This window comes from Trachemys scripta, chromosome 8 (genome assembly GCF_013100865.1).
Source record: "Trachemys scripta elegans isolate TJP31775 chromosome 8, CAS_Tse_1.0, whole genome shotgun sequence".
Lineage (NCBI taxonomy): Eukaryota > Metazoa > Chordata > Testudines > Emydidae > Trachemys > Trachemys scripta.
Window position 1 is genome coordinate 13,645,140 of NC_048305.1, and position 23,615 is coordinate 13,668,754.

Below are 23,615 nucleotides of genomic sequence, written 5' to 3' on the forward strand. Positions count from 1 at the left end.
ACCTGGTAGTGAGGTGCTGTACCAGAGAATCCAGAGGATTAGTGCCTCAGGGCTTCCACTGAGTAGGGGGAGCCAGGAGCTCCACTGAGGAGAGGGAGACGGGAGGCTGGAAGGAGGTCACTACTGTGGAAAAAAAATGCAAATTCAAAGGGGAAAACAAACTTAGGGCTGGTTTACACTAAAGCTGTAAATCGACCTAAATTATATTACCTCAGTTACACAATCGCACTGTGTTGACGGGAGATGCTCTCCTGCCAACTTATTTTCCGCCTCTCGGGGAGCTGGAGTACAGACATCGACGGGAGAGCACTCTCCCATCGACTTAGCGGGTCTTCACCAGACCCGCTAAATCGACACGGCTGCATCAGTTGCAGCAGTGCCCATTTAGCCGTAAGTATAGACAAGCCCTTAGTGGGAAAAACTGAACCTAAGTTAACTTGTGTCATAGCTGGAGGCAAAACTTCTAGTGGCCTGATGTGAGCTGCAGGCCCTTGTCCTACAGCCCCCAGCAGCAACATTTTACCACCTCCCAATGCCACAGGGAAGATGCCTGCCCATTTGTGGAAGAGGGGAGAAGTCATGCAGCAGAACAGCAAGGAGCTCTGTGTTTCAGTCTCAGTCTCTCTGCCTGCATACCCAAGGTTAAGCATTTTGTCAAGAAAATCTGACCAACACTGAAGGTGCCAAATTCCTCAATCCCTCCCTCCCCGACCAGGCTCCCACTGCTCTGTCCTATTTTTATTCCTATTTAAAACAGAAACACTCACTTAATTGCTGTTCCTCACCAGGGCTGAAGGTGGTGCCACAGACAACAAAATGCCACTTCTGACTGCACACTGCATATCCCTAGGACTGAACTCTGTCTCAGTGGAATCCTCTGCTCGGTTACACACTTTTATGATCAAAGAAGGTCAGCTTAAAAACAATGAATGTATGTAGATTGTTTATTGATTCCAACATATTAGTAGATTGGATAATAAACAGTACTTTTAAACATTCTCTTAACCAAAAATATAACAAATATTTACAATCACTCAGTAAAAATACAAAAAGCATACAGAGGCACTGTCTTTCTAAAAGACATAAGTGTAAGAGGTATCAAAAAATAGGAGACACATTGCTTGTTACGGAATACTTTACAATCACTGACTTGTGCAGTACAATTGCTATTGGAATATCATTACATCTGTGCAGTTTTTGCCAATATGCTCATATATTTAGAATTTTATTAATACCAAGCTAAACTGCATTCCAGGTATATAAAAATAAAGATAAAACAAAAAAGCACAACATAAGCTAAAGCTGAATTGGGAATTCAAGATGGGTTTTTCTCCCCTTTTTTAAATATAATGTATAAAGCTTTTCTAAAGAGAGAGTATCCCTTTTTTCCAATCTGTTTTTCTGAAGGCAGTCGTAAGTACTGTATATCTTTTTTAAAAAACTAATTCTAATATTTATTTAAAAGCTTAACATGACATAGATTTGCATTGTTGTCTGCAACCACGTGATCTGAGAGAGAAAGAATGAAGAAAGACTTTTCAGATTTATCTTTTGCAAGAAAATTATTGATAGAAAGCAGAGTCTTTCTGCAAAGGTTGTTTCCTATAGGCTCAATCCTTGGAAGTGCTGGCCAACCTCCATCTCCCATTGACTTCAATGGGCAAGGATGACACTAGGCACATTGCACAATCACGACCTGTAAGAATTAGAAGGAAGCTATGAATCTCACCCTGCAATCATCTCCCACATAAGAACCCTCACTGGCCCCAATGACTACTCAGTGAGTTTGGATTAGGAGTAAGAAAAGGCCTCATATTCCCACTCTGGTAATGACTGCTGATCATTCAACTCCTCTTATTGTTGACACTTAAAGGAAGCATATCGCAAATATTTGAAGGAATTCCCCTTTAGTTTACTGAATTGTATTTATGGGATAGGCAAACTCATATAACAGAAGCTCAGTTGTCTAATTTCATTATGTGGAGGCCAGTTAAGTGAAAGGTTCTACGATTGGTTGGAAGGTTCTTTCCGAATGATTTGGAAGGTTGAGCTTTTAATAGCACAATGAAATATCACAATGCAGGCAAAAAAATCAAATTGGTTTTAATCAAATCAAATCCTTCACTCATCACTTACGAGCAAACAATTAGCGAAAGAGCAAGAAACAAAATGTAAATGGAGGAAGAATATTAGTCGGGACATGAATTGCTCAGCAGAAGTTAGGTCTGTGTAAGAGAAAGAAATCAAAAGGGACAGAGTGCTGTACAGGTAAGTCAGCTCACATTTTTTGGTTCCATGAGAAACCACTTACATGAAACAACATAAAACCCAAATTAAGCAGTCTTAATTCACGATTTTCAAAGCTGAAAAAAGGGATAATGTCTCTTCAAATCCATACAAGACACACTACATTTGGCTATTGTCCCCGATCAATGTGATCAGTTGAATTAAAAAACAAACGAAGTCACAGCAAGGACAAGCAGAGCCAAGCCACACTGTCCAAGTCAGAAGAAGCAGAAAAAGTAGCTCATTTATCAATAGTTTATGCATGATTTATTTACACTAGTTGTACTGTCTATTAGGAAAATATGATTAGCAAGACTTTTATTCACTTTAAAAACAATGTCCTGAAAAGTACTGCTGAACAGATTGATGTTGTTGATGTGCAAACACCAAGTTTAAATGTGTAATCAATATCAGATGGCTAGCTTAATGGACCAGATGAGGGCCCCAATCCAGCTCCCATGGGAGTCATTGGGAGTTTTCCCACTGACATCAGTGGAAGCAGTATTAGGCCCTTAGATAGGAAGGAGGTCACCTCAAGAACAAAGACTTAATCCTTTACGTTTGTTCAACAGGCTGAAATAAACTTCAAATCAATATCTGAGGTCACTGAAACCTTAGGACTTAATTTATCTGGCACAAAACACATGATTTTCTGATTAAACGGTAAGCCTATTGTGCGTGCCGCTTAAAAGCTAACAAACAATTACAGTTTACTGTGGGATTACTAGAATTTGCAATTTATATCCTGCAAGGCATCATTTTAAGGATTAAGAAGTTAACATTATATATGCTGAAAGTAAGCATTTAGCCCTAGACCATTTTGACACATATTAATCTTGATTCATTAAGGCCTACACAAGTTCATTGTAAACATTAAGGCCTTGACGAAGAAGAAAGTATCCTTTAAGAAATAGCTAATCTGCTTTTCAATATGATTTTTCAGCTATTTACTCAGATGTTCATACCAAAAAATCTAAGATATAGTCAATCAACTAATTATGAATTGGGCAGCCTCTCTCCACATTACTGCTCTCGACTGATTTAGGACTTCAGGATACAAGGACCAATACAGGGTACATTCCAGCCACAGAATAATATTAAATCTGGCACACACATGAACACAAGCAAAAGTTTGATCGAATACATTCTCATGTTTGTCAACATCAGCCCCAAGTAGATATGGGTGATGCACATCAAATGCTTTGGGTTGTTTTTGGTACTTGTGTCATTTTTAGAAAATGCTGCATTTGCCCTACACCAGGAAAAACAAAAAAAGAAAATTTAAAACTCTTCATAACGTAATATATACGTTCTTTGAGGCACCTGTAAAATGACAAACATCTATCTAATCTGTAAACATCCTCATTAAGATTTACAAGTAAAGTGTTAAAACACAGATCCACACATTCATCTCCAATTATATTATTTGATTGGGTTATCCTGTGCTAGAACAAGAAAGAAAATGCAGGTATTTCCAGTTTTACCCCATGTGCTCTGGTTGGCTAAGTAAAGTTAAAGCAAGCAACTTAGCTTACCCTAATTGTACAAAAAGAACATGAATCCTGGCTCCATCCAAGTAAAAACCCCACTGATTACAACTGGGCCAGCATTTCACTCTAAAACTTGAAACATTCTAATCTAATTCATTGGATGAATGTGGTAGGTTTTCAGAATCAGTTATACACTATATTGTACTATATCTCAAATGTTCACTTTCACAAATATTATTCCATAATGGCTTGTGTTGATATTAAATTTGTATTTATTTATTGTATTATGTGCAATGGCCTATGGTTAAAATGCTATATTAATAAACTTTCTACTTACTCCATAATGGCAGTGGTAACAATTTTCCTTTTAAATAATTCCAGTACCTAAAATATTTGAATTTTGGTACAAGTAGAAAAAAAATATAGGATGATCACAGAACCCACAGAGCACTAATTTTCCTTTCTATTGCTAACAATGGATTTACATGCTGCACTATGCAGTGCAACATTTGTTTACCGTCCTACTTGGAAAGTTTTGAACATACCAAATAATTTCACAGGAACTACAGCCTCCATGTTTCAAACCTTTAATTTGGGGGAATGCAGGAGAAGAACTCCAGTTATTTTCCCAGCAGGCTGATAGTTAAAGACTTCCACAGATATTTTTTAGGGTTTTCTAGAGCAGGACCAAGAGATGGCAGTGTTTCATTGCTGTATGCACATTAACTTCCAAATCCTTGATTCCATTTACATTAAGTACACACCCAAAATCCGGGTATTTCTAAATGAGTTAGTAGGCCCATTACCTATGTTTGTTTCAATAGCACAAAGAATATTGACATGTATCTAAGTTAGTACCCATTTTCTTTGTCAGTGTTCACACTAGCCAACCAGAGCACTCCCACTACAAATAAAAGAAAACCCTCCATAAACTCCAAATAAATAAATTACTTTTTCAGATACTGCCGCAGTGTCCCCAATTTTGCTTAAGTATGTAAAATAACATTCTTAATTTTAGAATTATAATGGTCATGTGGAAAATATACATCACAGAAATCTACCAAAGGATTATAAGGTATTATTCAGAAGAATGCTTCCAAGTTTCAAGTGGTTCTTGACAATTGGTGGTCCCAATGTACTAAGATTGGTCCTTCCCATCATACTGATTTCAGTCCTCAGGTAGTCTGTACTCCTTGGAAACTGGTATTTATATCACAGGCATAAATAGTTTTCTTAGGCTGTGGTAGCTGACTGTGGTAAAGTGAAGTAAGTTAGAGAGATTTATGATCCAGCCAGGTTCACATTGTCCACGACTGAGGCAAATATAACTTTTGAGGTTAGTAGCAGCAAGTTGTCAGCATTAGCTAACAATCATATAGTTCATATTCCCATGTCCCCTGTGATTTGAAGTGGTTTTCATAGATAGCCCAATGGTTAGACTGCTGATACTTGTTCATCTTCTGTAAAACAAGAAAAACACATTGTAAATTGTTACATCAGACATCTGCCATGAACATACAGTACATTATTCAATATGTTGACCAAGCCCCACCATTTACTGGAGATTGTACTGCCATGCAATGCTTTCAGAATCTAATGACCAGAATGAAATAAATATCCTTATTCAAAAAATTCCTCTACCATCCTACACGTTTCTTAGCCATTTGATGAAGATACATGGAAAAAGATGAAATTGCGTATTCCCAAAATATTACTTTGAATGCACTGGAAAATGCATTTCAGTGACTCCAAACCATACAGAATGGGACGGGGGAGGAGCAAGCAATTTTCTAAAATGATAAAAGTTATCCACTAAAAAGGAAAAATATCTAGAACTGTACAATAAGTTTCATTGCAAAAATTTGGAAGAAAATGTTGCTTGGATAAAAAAATCATTATCTTTTTATCTCATAGCTCATGAGTTGGCATCATGGTATACAAGAGTAATATACACCACAGAATGATCTAATATCATGCAATGCAAAAATAGGATTGCCTTATATCACAAAGGCTTTGACTCTAAATGCATGTTGTTTTTAAGCCAGATGGAAATTCAAGCAAGTCAGTACTATATTCTAATTCAAAAGCTTCAGTTCATTGACAGTGGGGGAAAGGATTGGTAATACTAATGCATAACACATTGGGAGATTGAAAGAATAGCACCGATTCATTAGTATGGAGTGATCTTTTACAAATACAGGAACAGCTTTCTGAAGCATAATACTTTACATATATACCTCTACCTCGATATAACGCTGTCCTTGGGAGCCAAAGAATCTTACCGCGTTATAGGTGAAACCGCGTTATATTGAACTTGCTTTGATCCACCGGACTGTGCAGCCCTCCCTCCTCCCCCTCCCCGGAGCACTGCTTTACCGTGTTATATCCGAATTTGTGTTATATCAGGTCGCATTATATTGAGGTAGCAGTGTATATTGTTGAAAGCAGCAAGGATTGTTTATGGCAGTATTGACAGTCACTTCAAACAAGGATGTAGAAGAATTTAGTTTAAGAAGGCACTGTCAACTCAAGTTTGGCCCAAACAAACTTTTACAAAACCTAAGAGCAACAAAAAAGTTTCCATTAATTTATTTTGTTCCAAAAATGCTTTAAAACATTCTCTTGCAACATTTTCACACAACAACTGCAATGTAAACCAACCAGAAATGGAAGAAAAACCAAAAGTGGAACAACCTTGTTTCCACTGTCCAGATTGAGAGAAATGCAAAGCAGTGAATCATATTTAGGATTTCAAATATTCTGCAAGAATTAATAACCCAAGATAGTATTTTTTTAAATATAATTTTTAACCTGACAGTGTCCTTTTAAGGCATCAGAATTGATCAAATGAAAGATATAGAATTGAAGGGGAAGATATAGAATCTAGCCCAGGGGTTCTCAAACTTCATTGCTCCGCGACCTCCTTTTGACAACAAAAATTACTACGTGACCCCAGGAGGGGGAACCAAAGCCTGAACCCACCTGAGCCCCACCACCCTTGGTGGGGAGGCCAAAGCTGAAGCCCAAGGGCTTCAGCCCCAAGTGGAGGGCCTGTAACCTGAGCCCCATTGCCCAGGGCTGAAGTCCTTGGGCTTTGGCTTCAGCCCCGGCCCCACAAGTCTAACGCCAGCCCTGGCAACTCCATTAGAACAGGGTCATGACCAACTTTGGGGTCCCGACCCACAGTTTGAGAACCGCTGATCATGAGTATCTTAATTACACTATTGTAAATCTCACACATTTTGATAAAGAACCCATTTAGTGACATGTGCTTTTTAAAACACAAAGGCACACTTAATTTGAACATATACATTTTCTTTAAAAACAGTTTCAATCTCGAAGAATTACTGAGAACAACTCAAGAACATCATTCTGAGGTAACACTTAGCACAGTACTGAGACTTGATTTACATAGCAGTTCATTTAACATCTATCAAGTTAGTTAACATACCATCCTCTTCACTATCTGCGTCAGTCATATCTGCTAGTTTAGGATGGGACGGTTGCCGTTTATGCCATTGAGGCATCTTCGATGAAATACAGGCCACTGGTTCACTACTGAGAGAAGCTGATGAAAGTCTAGAGAGGTCACTATGTTGCATCTTTGACCTCAGCACTGCCACACTATAGTCTGGAGGCTTTAAGTGTGGGTGATGGGGTGATCCTTCCTTTATGTCCGCTAAAGAAATCCCCAAATATCCTGGAGGGGTGGGCGGAGGCTCCCTATACCTATCGTCCTTCTTAGGTGAGGTGACACAGTACACTGGTACAAGAAATAAGCAATGGAAATGTTAATGAAGAAAACAAAGGAAACAAAACATTAAAAAAAAACTGAAGTGTTACAATGACAAAACAGAAACTGATAACAAAAGGCAAATGCAGAAACACTGGTTATAACAGCAGCAGCAGATTTTTATGCTTTTAACTTACACTTTATACTTATTTTGAAAAGTCAGTGTAATAGCAAAATGACTGAACTCATATGGTGAAAAGTCAATTGAAGTTCAATTGAACTATGGTCTCACGTTATTCAAATGCATTGAAATACTCCGATTACAATTACAGTAGTTATAATACTCTGCACTTCTATAGCAACATCCATCACAGGATTTCACAGCGCTCTACAAATATTAAAGTAATTATCCTTGCAGTAATCCTGGGAGGTAAATATTCTTCACCTCCATTCTTCAGGTTGGGAAACTGAAATACAAGAGAGGTTAACTGACTTGCCCAGGGTCACAATTAGTTTGTGGTGGAGTCAGGCATAGGAACCAGACCTCTTGACTTCCAGCCCTGTTCATGAACCAAAAGAGAAGTTCTTTAAACAACTGACTTTATTGTAACAAGATTCTACTACACTTGCTGATATGCAGTATGATACTAGTACATATTCTACACTTATCTATGCTGCAGGAAGAAATCAAAAGCTCTGTATGAAGCTCTCATTAAGAGACAGATTGTACATAATATTTTTGGCTTCAAAAACATCCCATGGAAACAAGTTCCACAGGCTGACTGTGCATTCTGTGAAGAAGTACAGTAATTCTTTTTGTTTGTTTTAAACCTGCTGCCTATTAATTTCATTGGGTGACCCCTAGTTTTTGTGAAGTATGTCGACTGACTCAAGGGTTATAAATAAAATGGCTCTTATCTTTCAAGAAAACAGTATCAAACATGTCTTAAAATTTTACTTGAAAAAGATCAGTGAAAGTGCTATTCGCACAGCCATGTGTGGGAATCAGGGACCAATTCATGAATTTCAAGAGGAAAGAGGATGTCTTAGATGCAGCAAATATCTCCTGCAGCAAATGGTCTTCAAGCACCTCAAGAGAAATGCCACCAACAGGAAGTCCCAACCAGCCATCCTCACTTACGTGAATGGTGGCTATTAAACAGATAAAAAGGAAAGTGAATATCCCTACAGCAAGTGAAAGGTGTTAACATCCCCCTCATTTAAGGGGGAAAAAGTACAAACTATCGGATAATCTGGCATGTTTTACTCAGGTATTTGTAAAGCGCTCTGAAGAAGAAACATTTGAATGCAAAATATTATTACTGTTACTTTAATTTTCTTATTATATTCCCAAAGGTGCCTCTATCTACTAATATTGACTGCGAGAGAGTGCCATCCACTGGTAGAGTTGGATGTAGCACCAATACTAGCATCCATACCATTACATCTCCATTATTCTTGTAACTTCTCACAATATAAATCACTTAGAAACTGGGACACTAAGATCCCACGTAAGAAAAGGTTCAATACCCCCACTCCCATTCTGCATATAAAACAATCCGATTAATGAGCATTTTAAAAGAGCATGAGTTCCTTGTGTGAAAAGTGTTTACAGACTGATTAATAGCTTTTCATGAGAAATTAAGTGCGAGTTCTACTGAATCGATCCTTTGCCTTAAGAGACTCCCTTATTCTGTCTTGTTCCCACTGAGATCTTCTCTTCTTTCAAAAGTGTCATCTCTGAAACCATCTTCCCACCCCAGAACAGACTAAACAAATGGTGAACTAAAACTAGAATATCTTGGATGTGATGTATATAATGAAGTGTGGATGAAGGGTTTGCAAAATTCAACATCTACTTGTGACCCAAGATCCACATCCACCTATTTTTCCTCTTCACTGAATAGGATGCAGTGCGTGTTCTGTTGAACTATGTTGCTGAATGCTTCTTAACAAAGAATACATACAGTTCAGCAACATGGCTGCATGCAAAGAAAAGTGTGCGATGTGGGACATAAACAGAATTGGAAACAAGAGAGAAAGGAGTAAGAGATAGGGTGACCAGATGTCCCGATTTTATAGGGACAGTCCCAATTTTTGGGTCTTTTTCTTATATAGGTTCCTATTACCCCCCACCCCCGTCCCGATTTTTCACATTTGCTGTCTGGTCACCCTAGTAAGAGATAAACAAGACTGCATTGAGTGACTCACATGCCAGAATGTCAGAGCTGATGAAGAGTGAACTAGTAGTTAGGATATGTTACTAGGCTAGGACAGGGTGTGTATGCATGTGCCGGAAGGAAATGCATACAAAGTAAATTGGAGGGGGTTGCGAAAACTCTCTTAGAAAAGCTCACTTTTTCCATAGAGCCAGAAAAAGAGAAGGACTCCACCCTACATGTGACCTAAGGATAAGTCTGCTCAGGCAATTACCCTATGATGATAAAGTAAGTCCCTCCAGCAAACTGCTCAGGAATTAAATTGGGTTTCAGTTTCACCCCTAACTTCAGCAATTTTTTAGAAAGTTTTACTTGATGTTTAATCTTGTTTGCTACCAACTCCTTTAGTCTTGGTTGTTTGGCAACCCTACTCACTAAGTCACTGAAAGGGCATGTGCACATTAATAAAATATGCCTTTGGAAGGCATATTTTATGTGAAGAGAAAGTGTGCTTTTCTCCAGTAGTATGCAAACGTCAGTTGGCTAAGCAATCTAACAGCAGGCAGTGCAACGTGATGCTATGAAGGGAATCGCTTCGCATCTGGGCTCGCTGTGACAGGAGTGTTATGGACACAGTGTGCTCAGTCTCTTTGCATCACTAGTCAACCTCCTCCCTTACTGGTTGCTGGAAGGACATGCCCACGGGAGGCATGTCCAGACCTCCTTGCCAGAGGAAAATGTGCAGCAATAAGCGTTGTGTGGGATAGAAGCAAAAGAGGGGGGTTAAAAAAAGGTGATCCCAAAGGAGTTTCAAGAAATAAAGGAACACTGAGAGCATATGCAGAAATGCCTGACACTTCCCTGAACATGGGCCTCCTGCATTTCCATAAGGCTGTAAGAAAGCATGTTGCTTTATTCTTTTAATTTTCGTAGTTCAAAAAAAAAAAAAAAAAGTTGGTTTGAAAACACATTGTCTGGGTACTACTATGATTAAAACCACATGTAAAACTGGATTTAATATGCAACCCAGCCCCCAGATCTGCTGATGTAATTTCTTAACAACTTAATATTAAAATGCAAAACAGATGTGGAAGCTTCCATAGGTTTTTGGCTTGGCTTACCTATCAGGCCTTTTTCTGTACTTGAAGTAACAGTTTTATAATTTGCATCAGTGGCTGGCTTAGAGTCCAAAACCTCAGTCTGCTCCGCTGTGGAGTGCTCAAGCCCTCTCCGTTTAATTGTCCCATAGTTTGTTTCATACGTGTCTGACAGGGAGCTTGAGGAGGCCCAGCTTTGTCGAGATTGATCATGTTCCGTGCTGGCTTTTGACTGTCGGTTATTTTTGGAAAAGGCTTCAGAATACAAATGAGTCTCTTCAGAGCAACAGTTTGTGGGTTCTACTTCAGCAATGGGTCCATCTAGATGAGTGTGGCGGTAAGAATTCAAGAGATCCCAACTTTTCTGGTTTTGGATATTCTGAAAGTTATCATGAGAACTACTTGAACATGAAGTCCAGCTTCCACGGCCACTGTCTGCAGCTTCTATTGTGATATGCTCGTGGGAGATCTCCTCATTGCTCATGGAAGATGTGACAGCCATCCCTCTGATTATAGCAGGTCTAGTTAGTGACCAACTAAATTTGAAGACAAAATAAATTAGAAATATAAAACACAGGTTTGTAGAGAAATAACTAGGACTGTCAAGCAATTAAAAAAATTGTGCGATTAAACGCACTGTTAAACAAAAAATACCATGTATTTAAATATTTTTGGATGTATTCTACATTTTCAAATATATTGATTTCAATTACAACACAGAATAAAAGTGTACCGTACTCAATTTATATTTATTTTATAAGTATTTGCACTGTAAAAAAACAAAAGAAACAGTATTTTTCAATTCACCTAATACAAGTACTATAGTAGTGCAATCTCTTTATCATGAAGGTTGAACTTGCAAATGTAGAATTATGTACAAAAAATGCATTCAAAAATAAAACAAGGTAAAATTTTAGAGCCTGCAAGTCCACTCAGTCCTACTTCTTGTTCAGCCAATTGCTCAGACAAACAAGTTTGTTTACATTTGCAGGAGATAATGCTGCCTGCTTCTTGTTTACAATGTCACCTGAAAATGAGAACAGGCGTTCGCATGGCACTCTTGTAGCCGGCGTCTCAAGATATTTACGTGCCAGATGCGCTAAAGATTCATATGTCTCTTCATGCTTCAACCACCATTCCAGGGACATGCATCCATGCTGATGACGGGTTCTGCTCAATAACCACCCAAAGCAGTGCGGACTGACGCATGTTCATTTTCATTATCTGAGTCACATGCCACCATCTGGTGGAATCTCCATCCTTAGAGGTTTTTAAGGCCCGGCATGACAAAGCCTTGGCTGGGATGATTTAGTTGGTGTTGGTCCTGCTTTGAGCAGGGGATTGGACTAGATGACCTCCTGAGGTCTCTTCCAAACCTAATATTCTATTATTCTAGTCTATGATTCAAATAGAAGATTGTTTTCTTTTTTGGTGGTTCAGAGTCTGGAGTTTCCACACCGGAGTGTTACTCTTTTAAGACTTCCGAAAGCATGTCCACACCTTGTCTCTCTCAGATTTTGGAAGGCACTTCAGATTCTTAAACCTTGGGTTGAGTGCTGTAGCTATCTTTAGAAATCTCACATTGGTACCTTCTTTGCGTTCTGTCAAATCTGCAGTGAAAGTGTTCTTAAAATGAACATGTGCTGGGTCATCATCCGAGACTGCTATAACATGAAATATATGGTAGAATGCAGGTAAAACAGAGCAGGGGATATACAATTCTCCCCTAAGCAGTTCAGTCACAAATTTAATTAATGGATTATTTTTGTAACGAGCGTCATCAGCATTCCTCTGGAATGGTGGCCGAAGCATGAGGGGGCATACGAATGTTTAGCATATCTGACATGTACATGACTTGTAATGTAGGCTACAAAAGTGCCATGCAAATGTATGGTTTCACTTTCTGGTGACATTGTAAATATGAAGAGGGCAACATTATCTCCTGTAAATGTAAACAAACTTGTTTGTCTTAGCGATTGGCTGAATAAGAAGTAGGACTGAGTGGACTTGTAGGCTTTAAAGTTTTAGAGTGTTGTGTTTTTGAGTGCAGTTACATAACAAAAAAAAAATCTACATTTGTAAGTTACACTTTCATGACAAAGATTGCACTACTGTACTTGTATGACGTGAATTGAAAAATAAAATTTCTTTTCTCATTTTTAGTGCAAATATTTGTCATAAAAAATACATTTTGTATTCTGTGTTGTAACTGAAAGCAATATATATGAAAATGTAAAAAAAATCCAAAATATTTTATAAATTTCACTTATTCTATGTGTTATTTTAACAAAATAAATCATGCTTTGTTTTGAAGAAGCTGTTTCTGTATCACTGCAAACATATGTTATGTGCTCCCAGCCTACTGGGCCTGTGACATAACATGGCTGGAAAGCAGGAGTGTACTTTGGAGACCCAGTTGGAGCGTGGTTGGATTTCACCCTAAAAAGAAGTGGAGGCATAAGCCTTCTACTTGAAAGGAGAGCACTCCAGGCTGCAAAAGGGCCTACTCAGGGGCAGCCTACTCAGGGACTGTGACAAAGTGGCTTAGGCATTTGTAGAGAGGATTTTAAATGGCAGAAATACTAAGATTCAAAAGGAAGCTACTTAGCACCTATTTATTTCAATGAGAAATTGTATTAATGCTGTCAGTGCACAATTAAGCTTGGTTTTATATGGATCCAGAATACAGAAAGGATGATTGCTAATCACCATTCAAAACTTCTCTGAGCAGCTCTGGATTGTGCTATAAATGAGTATCAAGGATAATATATAAAATTCATCATTAACACGTACAGTATATTGACACGTTATGGAATCTAGGAACACGTCAGAATCACGTTAGAAGCATTTTTTATTCCCTTGCCTTTCTATCTTTTGAACTCTTCTATCAAAAAATATTTCTTCCACAAAAAAATTATGGAAACTAAAACATAGCAATAATACAGAGTTGGAAGGATTTGATTTTAAACTATAAAACACAAGAAAATACCAAGTTCAGGCTGCAATACTATCCTTAATGCAACAGTATGCGTTCTGAAAAACTGTGATTTTATGTGGTGCAGTACCCTGCCACATTGGGGTATTTAATTAACTATTCTATGTCTGTGGTAAATAAATGTCAGCATCTCTGACGAAACTGGAAGGTGCTGTACTTTTTGGAAAAGAATTATTTTAGTTTATAAAATGCGTCTTTAAATAGGTCTACTATTTCCAATTTTATCACACTGGAAAAACTGGGATTGGTAAATATTCAGAAGTTATATTATCTTAGCAATGCGCTCTCTCTCTCTCCCCCCCCCCCCCCATAGTCTCATTGATAAGGAGAAAGCACTACAAAAAAATGATTATTCTTTCTTGCATTATTGTTGGGTTTCACGGCTACACAAGTAGACACAGCTCCTCATAGTATTCAACAATGAAAAGTGTGTGTTTTTTCATAAGAAAAATTCATTCACTTCTCTCCACGGGCAGATCTTTGCCAGTGTGGCATATCAAGCGTTACTATGACTCCTTAAAAACTGACCACTATCTCAGCCCAGGTATTTGATATTTCAAATGTAAAGAGAATCTCTCTCCCTGAATAAAATACATTGTGGTTGAAAAGACAGCATTTGATCTCAAGAGATACTGAGCCCCTTGATTTCAATAGAAGTTGTCACAGGATCAAGCCCAACATTTTTAGATATATGTGGCATCTTTGAATGAGCTACTGGTGGCAGCCATCTTACCAAGAAGGCAACAAAATGTCTGGTATGGGAACCTTTGGAGGCAAAAGATGAGCAACTAGTTTCTAATCAGCCTCAACAATCATAAAAACAACTTACAACATGTTTGGGTTACATATTAAACATTAAAGTACTGATGTGACTGATATTACTGATTGCCAGCGATAACTGCTAGAAATGCTCTTCTCATTCAGCTGCCTTCCTCAGCACTGTACAAGAGGGAATTTGTTAAATATCCTTCAAGCTCGCAGTGTATTTGCATTTTCCTGCAAGAGACATTTATCCAAAACCTGCTGATGCAGAGAAGCTCTTGTCTGTCTAAATTATACTGCAAACTCCTTGTGCGAAAAAAAATGTCTTCCCCTACGTTTTAAAGCAGCTAGCACACTGATTGCTGTCAACAAGTTAATAATAATAATTACAGCATGACCCTTAACTGCGTCTTGACTAAAGTGTTTTGCTCCTTTTCCTTACGTCAGTCAGCCAAGTACCACAGCACAAACACTTCTCACCCAGTGCTAGGCTGACTATACTCAGCCGATGGTTGAGGAACTTCTTTTCTTTCTGCGGCTCCTGCTGAATCCATCACAATAAGAGACTGAGGCAAACATCTCTCATCCTGTAGGGCTGCAGACATTGAGTCGGCAGAGCAGTTACTCACGATGCTGGACCGCGATGAGATCTCACTGTGGCTAGAGTCTGAGAAGTTATCAGATTTAGTGGATGGGATGAGGGCATAGCCTGAATGAGATAAGACATGCAGGAAATAGGAAAAAACATCAAAAAGAGAAGATGAAGTCTATTTATTCACCACGACATTAAAGCACTAAAAATATTTCAATGAGGCTATTCAGAAAGATCCTTCTCCTGCATGCCTATTTCTCTGTAGATTTTATGCCACTACCCTTCATAACAGGAATCAGGATTTGTCAGTACAACGTGCTAATACCAAAATCAGCTGGTACTTACAGCCAAGACTCACTTAAACCAAGAGGTTAACTTAACATTATATATAATTAGCAATGGCAGCAAATTGTCCCATGAATACCAGGTTGGTGTGCCAAGTTAGTTCAATGCTACAACCACTCAGCCACAAGTATAAAACAACCTTAGCTAGTGAAACAATGCATTTCCCCCAATCTTCCTGTACCACCTATTATGCGTGAAATTCAACAGAAAATGGGGGGTGTCTCCACTGCAAGCAAAGGCATGTCTGTAGCACAGCTTTAATCTAGGCAATAATAGTAGTTTAGATATAAGATCACGGTTCGCAAAACACCAGATGTGGTGGCAGGCTTCAGAACGGGCTAGCAATCAGAGTACATGTTAAATTAAAGCGAGCACAGGTATGCCTACCCATTAGAAATCATGCCCCCACTTGCAAGTGTAGACATGTGGTGTAATGAGGGTATGCTGATCATTGCCAAAATTTACAAACACTGAAGGATAAGACATATGCACCATCTCACTTTTCTTATTTACCCCATTATGAATCAGGAAACAAGTGGGCAGCTCACAAGTATGGGAGGTAGACATTTTAAAGCAGCTGGACCTGCACTGTGTAACGCACTCCCACAGTAAGCTCACCACTTACAGAACAAAAATGTACAACTTATTTTTTTCTACTTGGACCACACTCAACATGTTCTTTTCTCTCTCTCTCTCACACATACATAAACAATACAACCCCTATAAACCAACCACGTCTTTTCTTCTACAGCCTAGGAGGGAAAAGAAGAGATTAATAGCTCTGGGGGAGATTTTGTTAAGGTTTTCACCTCCCCCACACCCACCCCGTATGTCTATTCTGTCAACTTCTTGTATCCTGTTGGGACACCTAAACTGCCAGCTCTCTGCAGCAGGGACTGTCCTCTTATTTGTCTGTGCAGCACCTAGAACAATGATGCCCTGATCCTTGATTTGGGTTTCTAGATGCTACTCTAATACAAACAAATTTAAAGAATAGTAACTAAAGTAAATGTAATCAGAAATCGTTATATTTCTTTTCCAGCTAATTTTCTTACGTTTGTTGTTTGTAGATTTTAATTCTACCTCAGGCCTTGACAAGTTAGGAGGAATATTCACAGCTGCATTCAGTGCAGGAATCTAATTCACTAACCACTCTGCACTGCTGCAGAAACCAAGCGGCAGCATGGAAGGCTGTCAAGTTAGAAAAATCCCATATGACTTAAGGAGCACCAAATTGTTCTTTTCAAGAGGCAACAGAACACTCCTTTCCTGTCAAATGTGATTGGACTTCAAACAAGTTTAAACCTAATCTTTCACCTCTTATCACTGGCAATCCTGACTCTGGATGCTATATGAAAAATATAAATACAAAAACCTGTGTCAAGCAGCTAAGATTCTGCCTTGTATTTTAATACAAGGGTTGCTACAGTTACAAATGTTTTTTCATGTGATTGTATACAGTAACTGAAAGTCATCTCTACCAGTTCAGTACCAGAGTACTGTTATGCCATGTGTGAAATATGGATTAAAAAATTATCCTGATCTTGGAGCACAGAGACGAGGCACTTTGTTCCTGAAGACCTGTATTTGTGGGTCCCTATTGAATCAACTAGTCTCATAAAAGAGTTTCCTGATAGTTTTAGGTGAGAGGATGTTCATGTTAATGACACTGTCAACCACAGACAGAGGGTACCGGTATAAGAGCTTAAAAAGCGCAGCCATCAGAATGATTGCACATTTATGTCTGTGGTCTCCTCCATGGCAGATATTTTTTAAGTGCTTAAATAGGCTGAGGCTAATTTATGGGATACATAACAATATTCATCCCTAAATAGCATAGTCCAAGATATGGTAAGAGTTGCACAAATCACCTGTAACAGCTAGATTTCAAATTAGAGCTCCTTTTTTGTTTTTAAATTTAACACACATCACCCTTTCAAAAACAGCTCAGGGAATATATCAATTTTAGGTGAACGGGCTCTTTTAGCTTCCCAACTCTGGTGAAAACAGGGGTAAATGGACACATAAATACTTAAATTTTTACTCTAAAGCTAATTTTCAGTTTAAGTTAGTGGTCCTCAAGTGCAAGTTGAACCTCATCGGTATGTCATGGGAGCCCCTTAACATTTTTGACAATCAATGCTGGAAGCTGGAGTGTAGCCTAACGCTTCTCCATGGAAGTGCTTACCAAACGTGCGGAGAGTAAAATGACTGGGATGGTGAGTGTTTCAATCACAGCAGGCACTACAGCTGAACTAGCATAGTGAAGGACTGCTAGTAATTCTGTATCGTTATCTGCCAGCCTGAACTGGAGTAGAAAGGGAAAATACAGAGAAAGATTCAAAGGGGGAGGAGAGGGGGGGAGAGAAGAGGGATGGATTGAGACAAATTAGGAGGAGGAAGAGGAAAGACAATAGAGTGGTCCACATCATTCCTCCCTAGCTTTGGTAACATGCATAATTTTTGCACTGAGGTTTATGTGGGCTACCAAAATTAAGAGATGGACTACCAAAAGGTGTCCATTGTCATGTTACAAAATTGTCATTTCTAGTAAATTTGTCTGGGATTGCGCTATAGCGCTAGACTCATTGAATCAGATTCAGACCTGAAGTCAATTACACCAGCTTTCATTAGGCTCCTGTTTGCTTCCTTTATTGTAGGTACATCTCAAACAGAAAGTTTGAACACTACTATGAAATACACAGAGGTTTCTTTTTCACTCCGACCAATTTTGCTGTGTTAGGTACACTGTAAAATTCAAACAAACTGAATACTCTCCCTCGAGCTGGTGTTTTGTTTTTGAAAACAAGTGACAGAAAAGTCCATTACCTACCAAACAAGGACCCTGCATGCCTAGACTTTAGTTATAAACGTGCTATGGGTACTTGCCTGGCATTTCATGACTGACACATTGTTCTTTCAGATATGCATGAGCAAAAATAAAAAAAGGTACTGAAAGTACAGGATGTCAAAACAAACTTTGGTTCTGAGTGGAACTATTTCTAATACATCAGCTCAGTTACCTTACATCGTAACCAACATACTCTGAAATCTATTTAAAATGAAGTAACATATTTTGCAAGCTTATTATGGTTTTGCTAGCAGCTGATATCTTGGTACTAGTGATAGCAGTTTTACTGGTTGGCCTCCTGCAGCTTTTCTGTGCTTTCCCTCTGAGTACAGAACAGAATGCATTTTCAATAGCATATCATTTGCAATGTCTGTCACAGTTAAATTGCTCTCTCGTTCTGAACTGAAACTCTGTTAAAAGAAAATTATGGCAATTGGTTTTCTGATCCCTCTGAGCTCTTTTTCATAATAAATTATAAGCTGTCAATGGAAATTTGGCTGGATCGCTGAAGTTTTTTGTTTATATTAATAATTGGGTTGATGTGGTCTAAGAGTTGATTTGCAGAAAATAGTGGCGTCTTGTAGTGAGTCAGGTCAGGTCTTGTTTTTCTGTCCAACTAGGATAGTCTTTTTTTGGAATTAAAATAGAGGTAAATCAGAAATAAAATTAACTAATGAGCAGGTCTCTCTCAAATCTGCTTCCTTTAACATTTTCTTTAAGATAACAGTCTCCCCTACCATTTGTGGGTCATTCTTTGATTGAGGGAAGCATGCCTTAGACTAAGGCTTCTACCTCCTTTTAATATTTAGATTTTCATCCTTCTTTAGGGTTCCTACAGAGTGACTGGACAAGGTCCACTCTATTTCAAGCTAGACTTGAGCAGTCTCTCCTGCCTGCACTGAGACAGATAATGCTTACTAAGTATTAGAGTTGATACGTTCTATTGTGAGTACAAACACATACATGCACATAAGAATTGACCCTTCATTTGATGAGGACAGTGGGACATTTGAGAACAGAGACTTCACTTAGCCTCTGTTAAGATTTCCTGGTAAATTAATCAAAGCACTATCTAATTTCTTCACAGGAGACGATACAAAGCTTGCAGCTGATGCGCTGTTCTCAGATCAAGATTCTTTCCCAGTTGTACTAGCATGAATCAACAGTTTCTCACTTCATCTTTAGGTAAAAATCTACATGGCGTACTTTTGTACTGGACAGTGAAACATTTACTTCAGAATCAGAGAAAAATCTGAACAGACCCATCTATACGAAAGCAATTTAAGTGACATATATGACTCAGCATGATGACTGATGCCCTGCATACCAAGATAACAATGATCAAATAACCTGACTTTAGAGGCAATAGCCATGCTGTATAACTCAAATATATTTACAGATTCTTTTTACAGTTTTTGAAGCTTGGGCACACAAATTAAACTTTGAGACAGATACGCTCATGTTTATCACACTACAGTAACTGTAACTTTAAGAGTAAATAAATGTATTTAAGATTGGCATTTTAGATTAAACTCAATTTCTTTACTTTTCAGTATATTAATATGCAACACCACATATTTCTAAATTTCATCTGTTTATGTCTTTCATGAATTTAAATAGTTAAGTATCGTTATTACTTTTTCCTCTTAATGAAAAGCCAACCTACACACATGTATAACTTTTAAGAGACCTTTTATCCAGATGCTGACTCCTGAAATTAAACAATTAGACCATCATAACAAACACCACCACTATAGTGGATTTTTTTTTTTTTAAAAGAACACTCTTCATCTAAGAATCTCAAAGAGCTTTACAAACGAGTTCTTGTAGTTGTTGTGAAACAGACTTGCGCTATCTGAAAAGTAGGAAGGGATTGATTTATATCATAATGTACATTCTTGGGCAATCAAGATTACTACCCTGTCACCAATAAGGAACACTAAAGTATGTCTGACAGAAACATAAGGCAGCATGATACAGTGGCTGCTTTTATTAAGCAATATTTGCAGGAGTTTGCAGAAATATTGAGTATTTTTAAGTCTAAATAATAGATTACAGATTTTAATATTTCTGTGGATTTCAAGAAACAAAAATTTACTGGGTAATGTAAATAAATGAGGATTGTATGTTTACATAGAATTTCTAACCTTAGCACTAAAGTACACTAATTCAAATATTTTAAATGATTTCTAAAGCCAGTCTCAGGTGAAGAACTGCCCTTAAAAAGATCAGGTGAAGGGGTATTTGTTAGTAACTAAAAATATATATATATACACATTTGAACATGAATAAATGCATATGTACAATATTGATACCATTTAAATGCCTGATATAAAATGGAGAAAGTGCATCATATAGTCTTCCTCCTCTTGGGCCTCAATTGTGGACAGAACCAGACAAGTGTATTACTGTTGCCATGGCTACTTGTACTTAGGGCATCACTGTCTATGTCCTTTAGTTTTTCATTTCCTTCTGTAGCTTGAATGTGATCTGCCTCCTTTTTACTTGTAAAAGCTGGTCTCTCCCTGGAGAAACTTCTTTCCCTATGTCTTCCAAATGGGGATCTCATTCTTTTCCTGTGCTTATTCTCAACTTCTGCCTTGTCTCTATCATCCTCACTTTCTTTCTTTTCACTACTGCCAGAACCATGTGTTGCTCTGCCAGTGATCTCCTGAATTTTCTTTTGTAAATAAATCCCACCTATTCCATAGCTGCGTTGCCCACTGTTCTTGTTGCTGGTTTCACTGGCAAGCGATGAGGAGGAACCAGAGAGATTCATTTGACCACAGTTATCAGACCTCTGGATGTTACCAACTACAAAGAAACACACAACGTACAAATCTTTGTAAATGACAAAATATCTGACAGCAAAATTAACATTTTATTTTAACCTAATAAAGACTTTTTCTTAAATCTTGCATAAGGCCTCATTCGGGTAGAGCTCAGAGAATAAAAGAGAATAAAACCTGCAATAGTAGAGCTAACTGAAGTTCAGGACTGAGATAGGATATTTCAGTCATTCGTGAAGTATATTTTGAATTTTAATTCAGTAATGAATGTTACTACAACATACAAGACGGGATATAGACTACCTTGATCAAAACAAGCTGGTGCTAAAAAAAAAACCCTTAAAACAAACAAAAAACCCTACATGATAAAAGCAAGTCAAACTAATGAAATCATCCAGAAGAAAAGAAATATGATTCTCATGGAACCATATGAAAGTTAATGTAAATCACATGTTTACAGAAACATACAAGCAAAAGTAACGCTTGAAAACCTCATCAGAATAAGCATCGGCAGCAGGATTCAATAAGAAGGCCACACAGACACTTCTTTTATATATGTATTATGATGATAAAACAAAAACCAATGACACCCTCCTAAAAGAAACAGTGTCTTGTGGTGCCAGAAGCAAATTCTCATGAGATCTTGCCAAGCATGATCTCCTGCTGAGAAGTGTAAGATGATCAATAAATTCCCATGCACGGTTCCCAAGCCAATCCCTCATTCTCAGGGATGTCAATAATTCAGAGACAACAGTTCAGAGTGAAGGAAGGTGGGACAAATGCCTTACACTATTCAGCAGTGACCACTCTGGCCGACTAGTATGTGTGATGTTAACCGGCTTCCAAGGGAATCCCATCCAAATGTGACTAGTGAATATTGTGATGTAGGTCCTTCAAGGCAAAGGGTTTAAAAACAAGTGGACCCACAGAACATCATGATAGCAAGGAAAACTCAGCATACAAACACAAAAATGTAAATGGTGAGACCCAGGATTTGGCAGGATGCATTACTTATTTTCCAATACCCCTTTGTAAGTAACAAAGTTTTCACCAAGATCCTGAATTCTATCTGGCATTGCACCTGCATCTCCTGTCACAGCATGTCTGCACAGTAGTTCAGCAAAAATCCAGGGTTTGGCTAGATTTATTTTTGATGGATGGAGGAAAAAAGTAATGTTTTTTGCAAAGCCAATTTTAATAATAAAAATACATTAAAGCTAGTAAAACAAAGACTTACAGTATGATTGGGAAAAGATTCAAGAGAGGTAGAATGTCCCAGGTATAAGATTAATTTAACAGTGTAGTGCTCAAGACATACATACATTAATTCACCAAAAGCAGTGCTCAGACAGAGAAACTTTTGGAAATGTTATCCTAAATTACTTAGGCACCTAAATCCCATCTGTGAAAGTAATTTAGGTACTCAGGAGCTTATATCACATAGATTGTCAATGAGACTTTGGCTCCTAAGTGCTTAACTCACTTTTGAAAACTGGACTTAAGTGCTTTTCAAAATTTTAACAAGGTCTAATTTCAGACTTAAATCTCAAAAATGTACATACTGTAATTGGAAAATTGTGTATTGTATATTAATTTTTACAGAAATACATTCATCCACTCTTACTATAAAAACACTTATTTCTTGACATAAAGTTGCTATACTCACAGAATCACTTAAATAAATGATAAATCCATAACAACCTTTATAGTATAACAAAATACTGAGTTCCTGAGATGGAAGCTTAAGTATAGTATAGAAGCATATACTCCTACCTTTGTGTGGAGAACCCTGAGGAGAAGCAGGAGGACTGGAGTGCAAAGAGGATGCCATAGATATACTATCTTCTGCTTGTTTCTTACTACTTACTTCCTCAGACAAACTGAGTGACTTCTGAGGAGAACCCGTACCTATGACGATGACAGAAATTTACTTTGTACTGTTCTACTTTCAAGGCAATATGTTTGATATCTGTTTTAATTACAACCAAGGGTGAAGTTGCATAATGACTAGTGTAAAAGCATGAACAGAAAGTGGCGTTGGATTGTTTAAGGAGATTAGTAATGCAGTAGTGGGTTGACATTTCAAATTTAACTCAGGTCAGAAGTGGTCAAAAGATTTGCTATCTGATGATTGCTCAGAGTTCCATCTCAAATGAGTTTAGTAGCTTTCAGGTGGCAATAGGAACCATCACAATTGACACCCTGTTAGAGAGCCTTAGCAGAAAGATTAAGGATTGAATACGCTATGAAGCCTGAAATCTTCTCCCAATACACTGTTATGACAGCATGGGGAAGTGTATACAGTCACTGTCCATGCCGCACCACTTCAGGAGATAAAGAACTTTGTATCCAGGGCTGTCATTCCAGCACTTGTTCTGAATTTCTACATTCATACTAACCCCCCCCCCCCCCCCGCCCAAAAAAAGCATATAGAGAACTTAGTTGAAGCAAAACATAGAAATTGGCTTTTCTCATTCTCCACTAGTAAGTCCTATGTACTGTAGTATATTACAGTT

The 23,615-nt window shown here is 38.0% G+C and overlaps 1 protein-coding gene across 12 annotated transcripts in view; it reads right to left on the reverse strand.

Moving 5' to 3' along the window:
- Positions 1–937: 937 nt before the first annotated feature.
- RAPGEF6 (Rap guanine nucleotide exchange factor 6) overlaps positions 938–23,615 on the reverse strand; it is a 226,793-nt gene continuing 204,115 nt past the window's right edge. For 6 of the 12 annotated variants that reach the window (XM_034778383.1, XM_034778380.1, XM_034778382.1 and 3 more), the window contains 6 exons: positions 22,873–23,007; positions 21,011–21,124; positions 15,003–15,231; positions 10,790–11,301; positions 7,228–7,539; positions 938–5,236 (listed from right to left, as the gene is read on the reverse strand). In XM_034778383.1, the coding sequence (XP_034634274.1) occupies positions 5,211–5,236; positions 7,228–7,539; positions 10,790–11,301; positions 15,003–15,231; positions 21,011–21,124; positions 22,873–23,007 (1,328 nt within the window). In that variant the 3' untranslated portion in view covers positions 938–5,210. Of the gene's footprint in view, positions 5,237–7,227; positions 7,540–10,789; positions 11,302–15,002; positions 15,232–17,647; positions 21,125–22,872; positions 23,008–23,615 lie in introns of those variants that run through there. The other 6 variants (XM_034778387.1, XM_034778386.1, XR_004646762.1 and 3 more) reach the window with 4 other exon arrangements.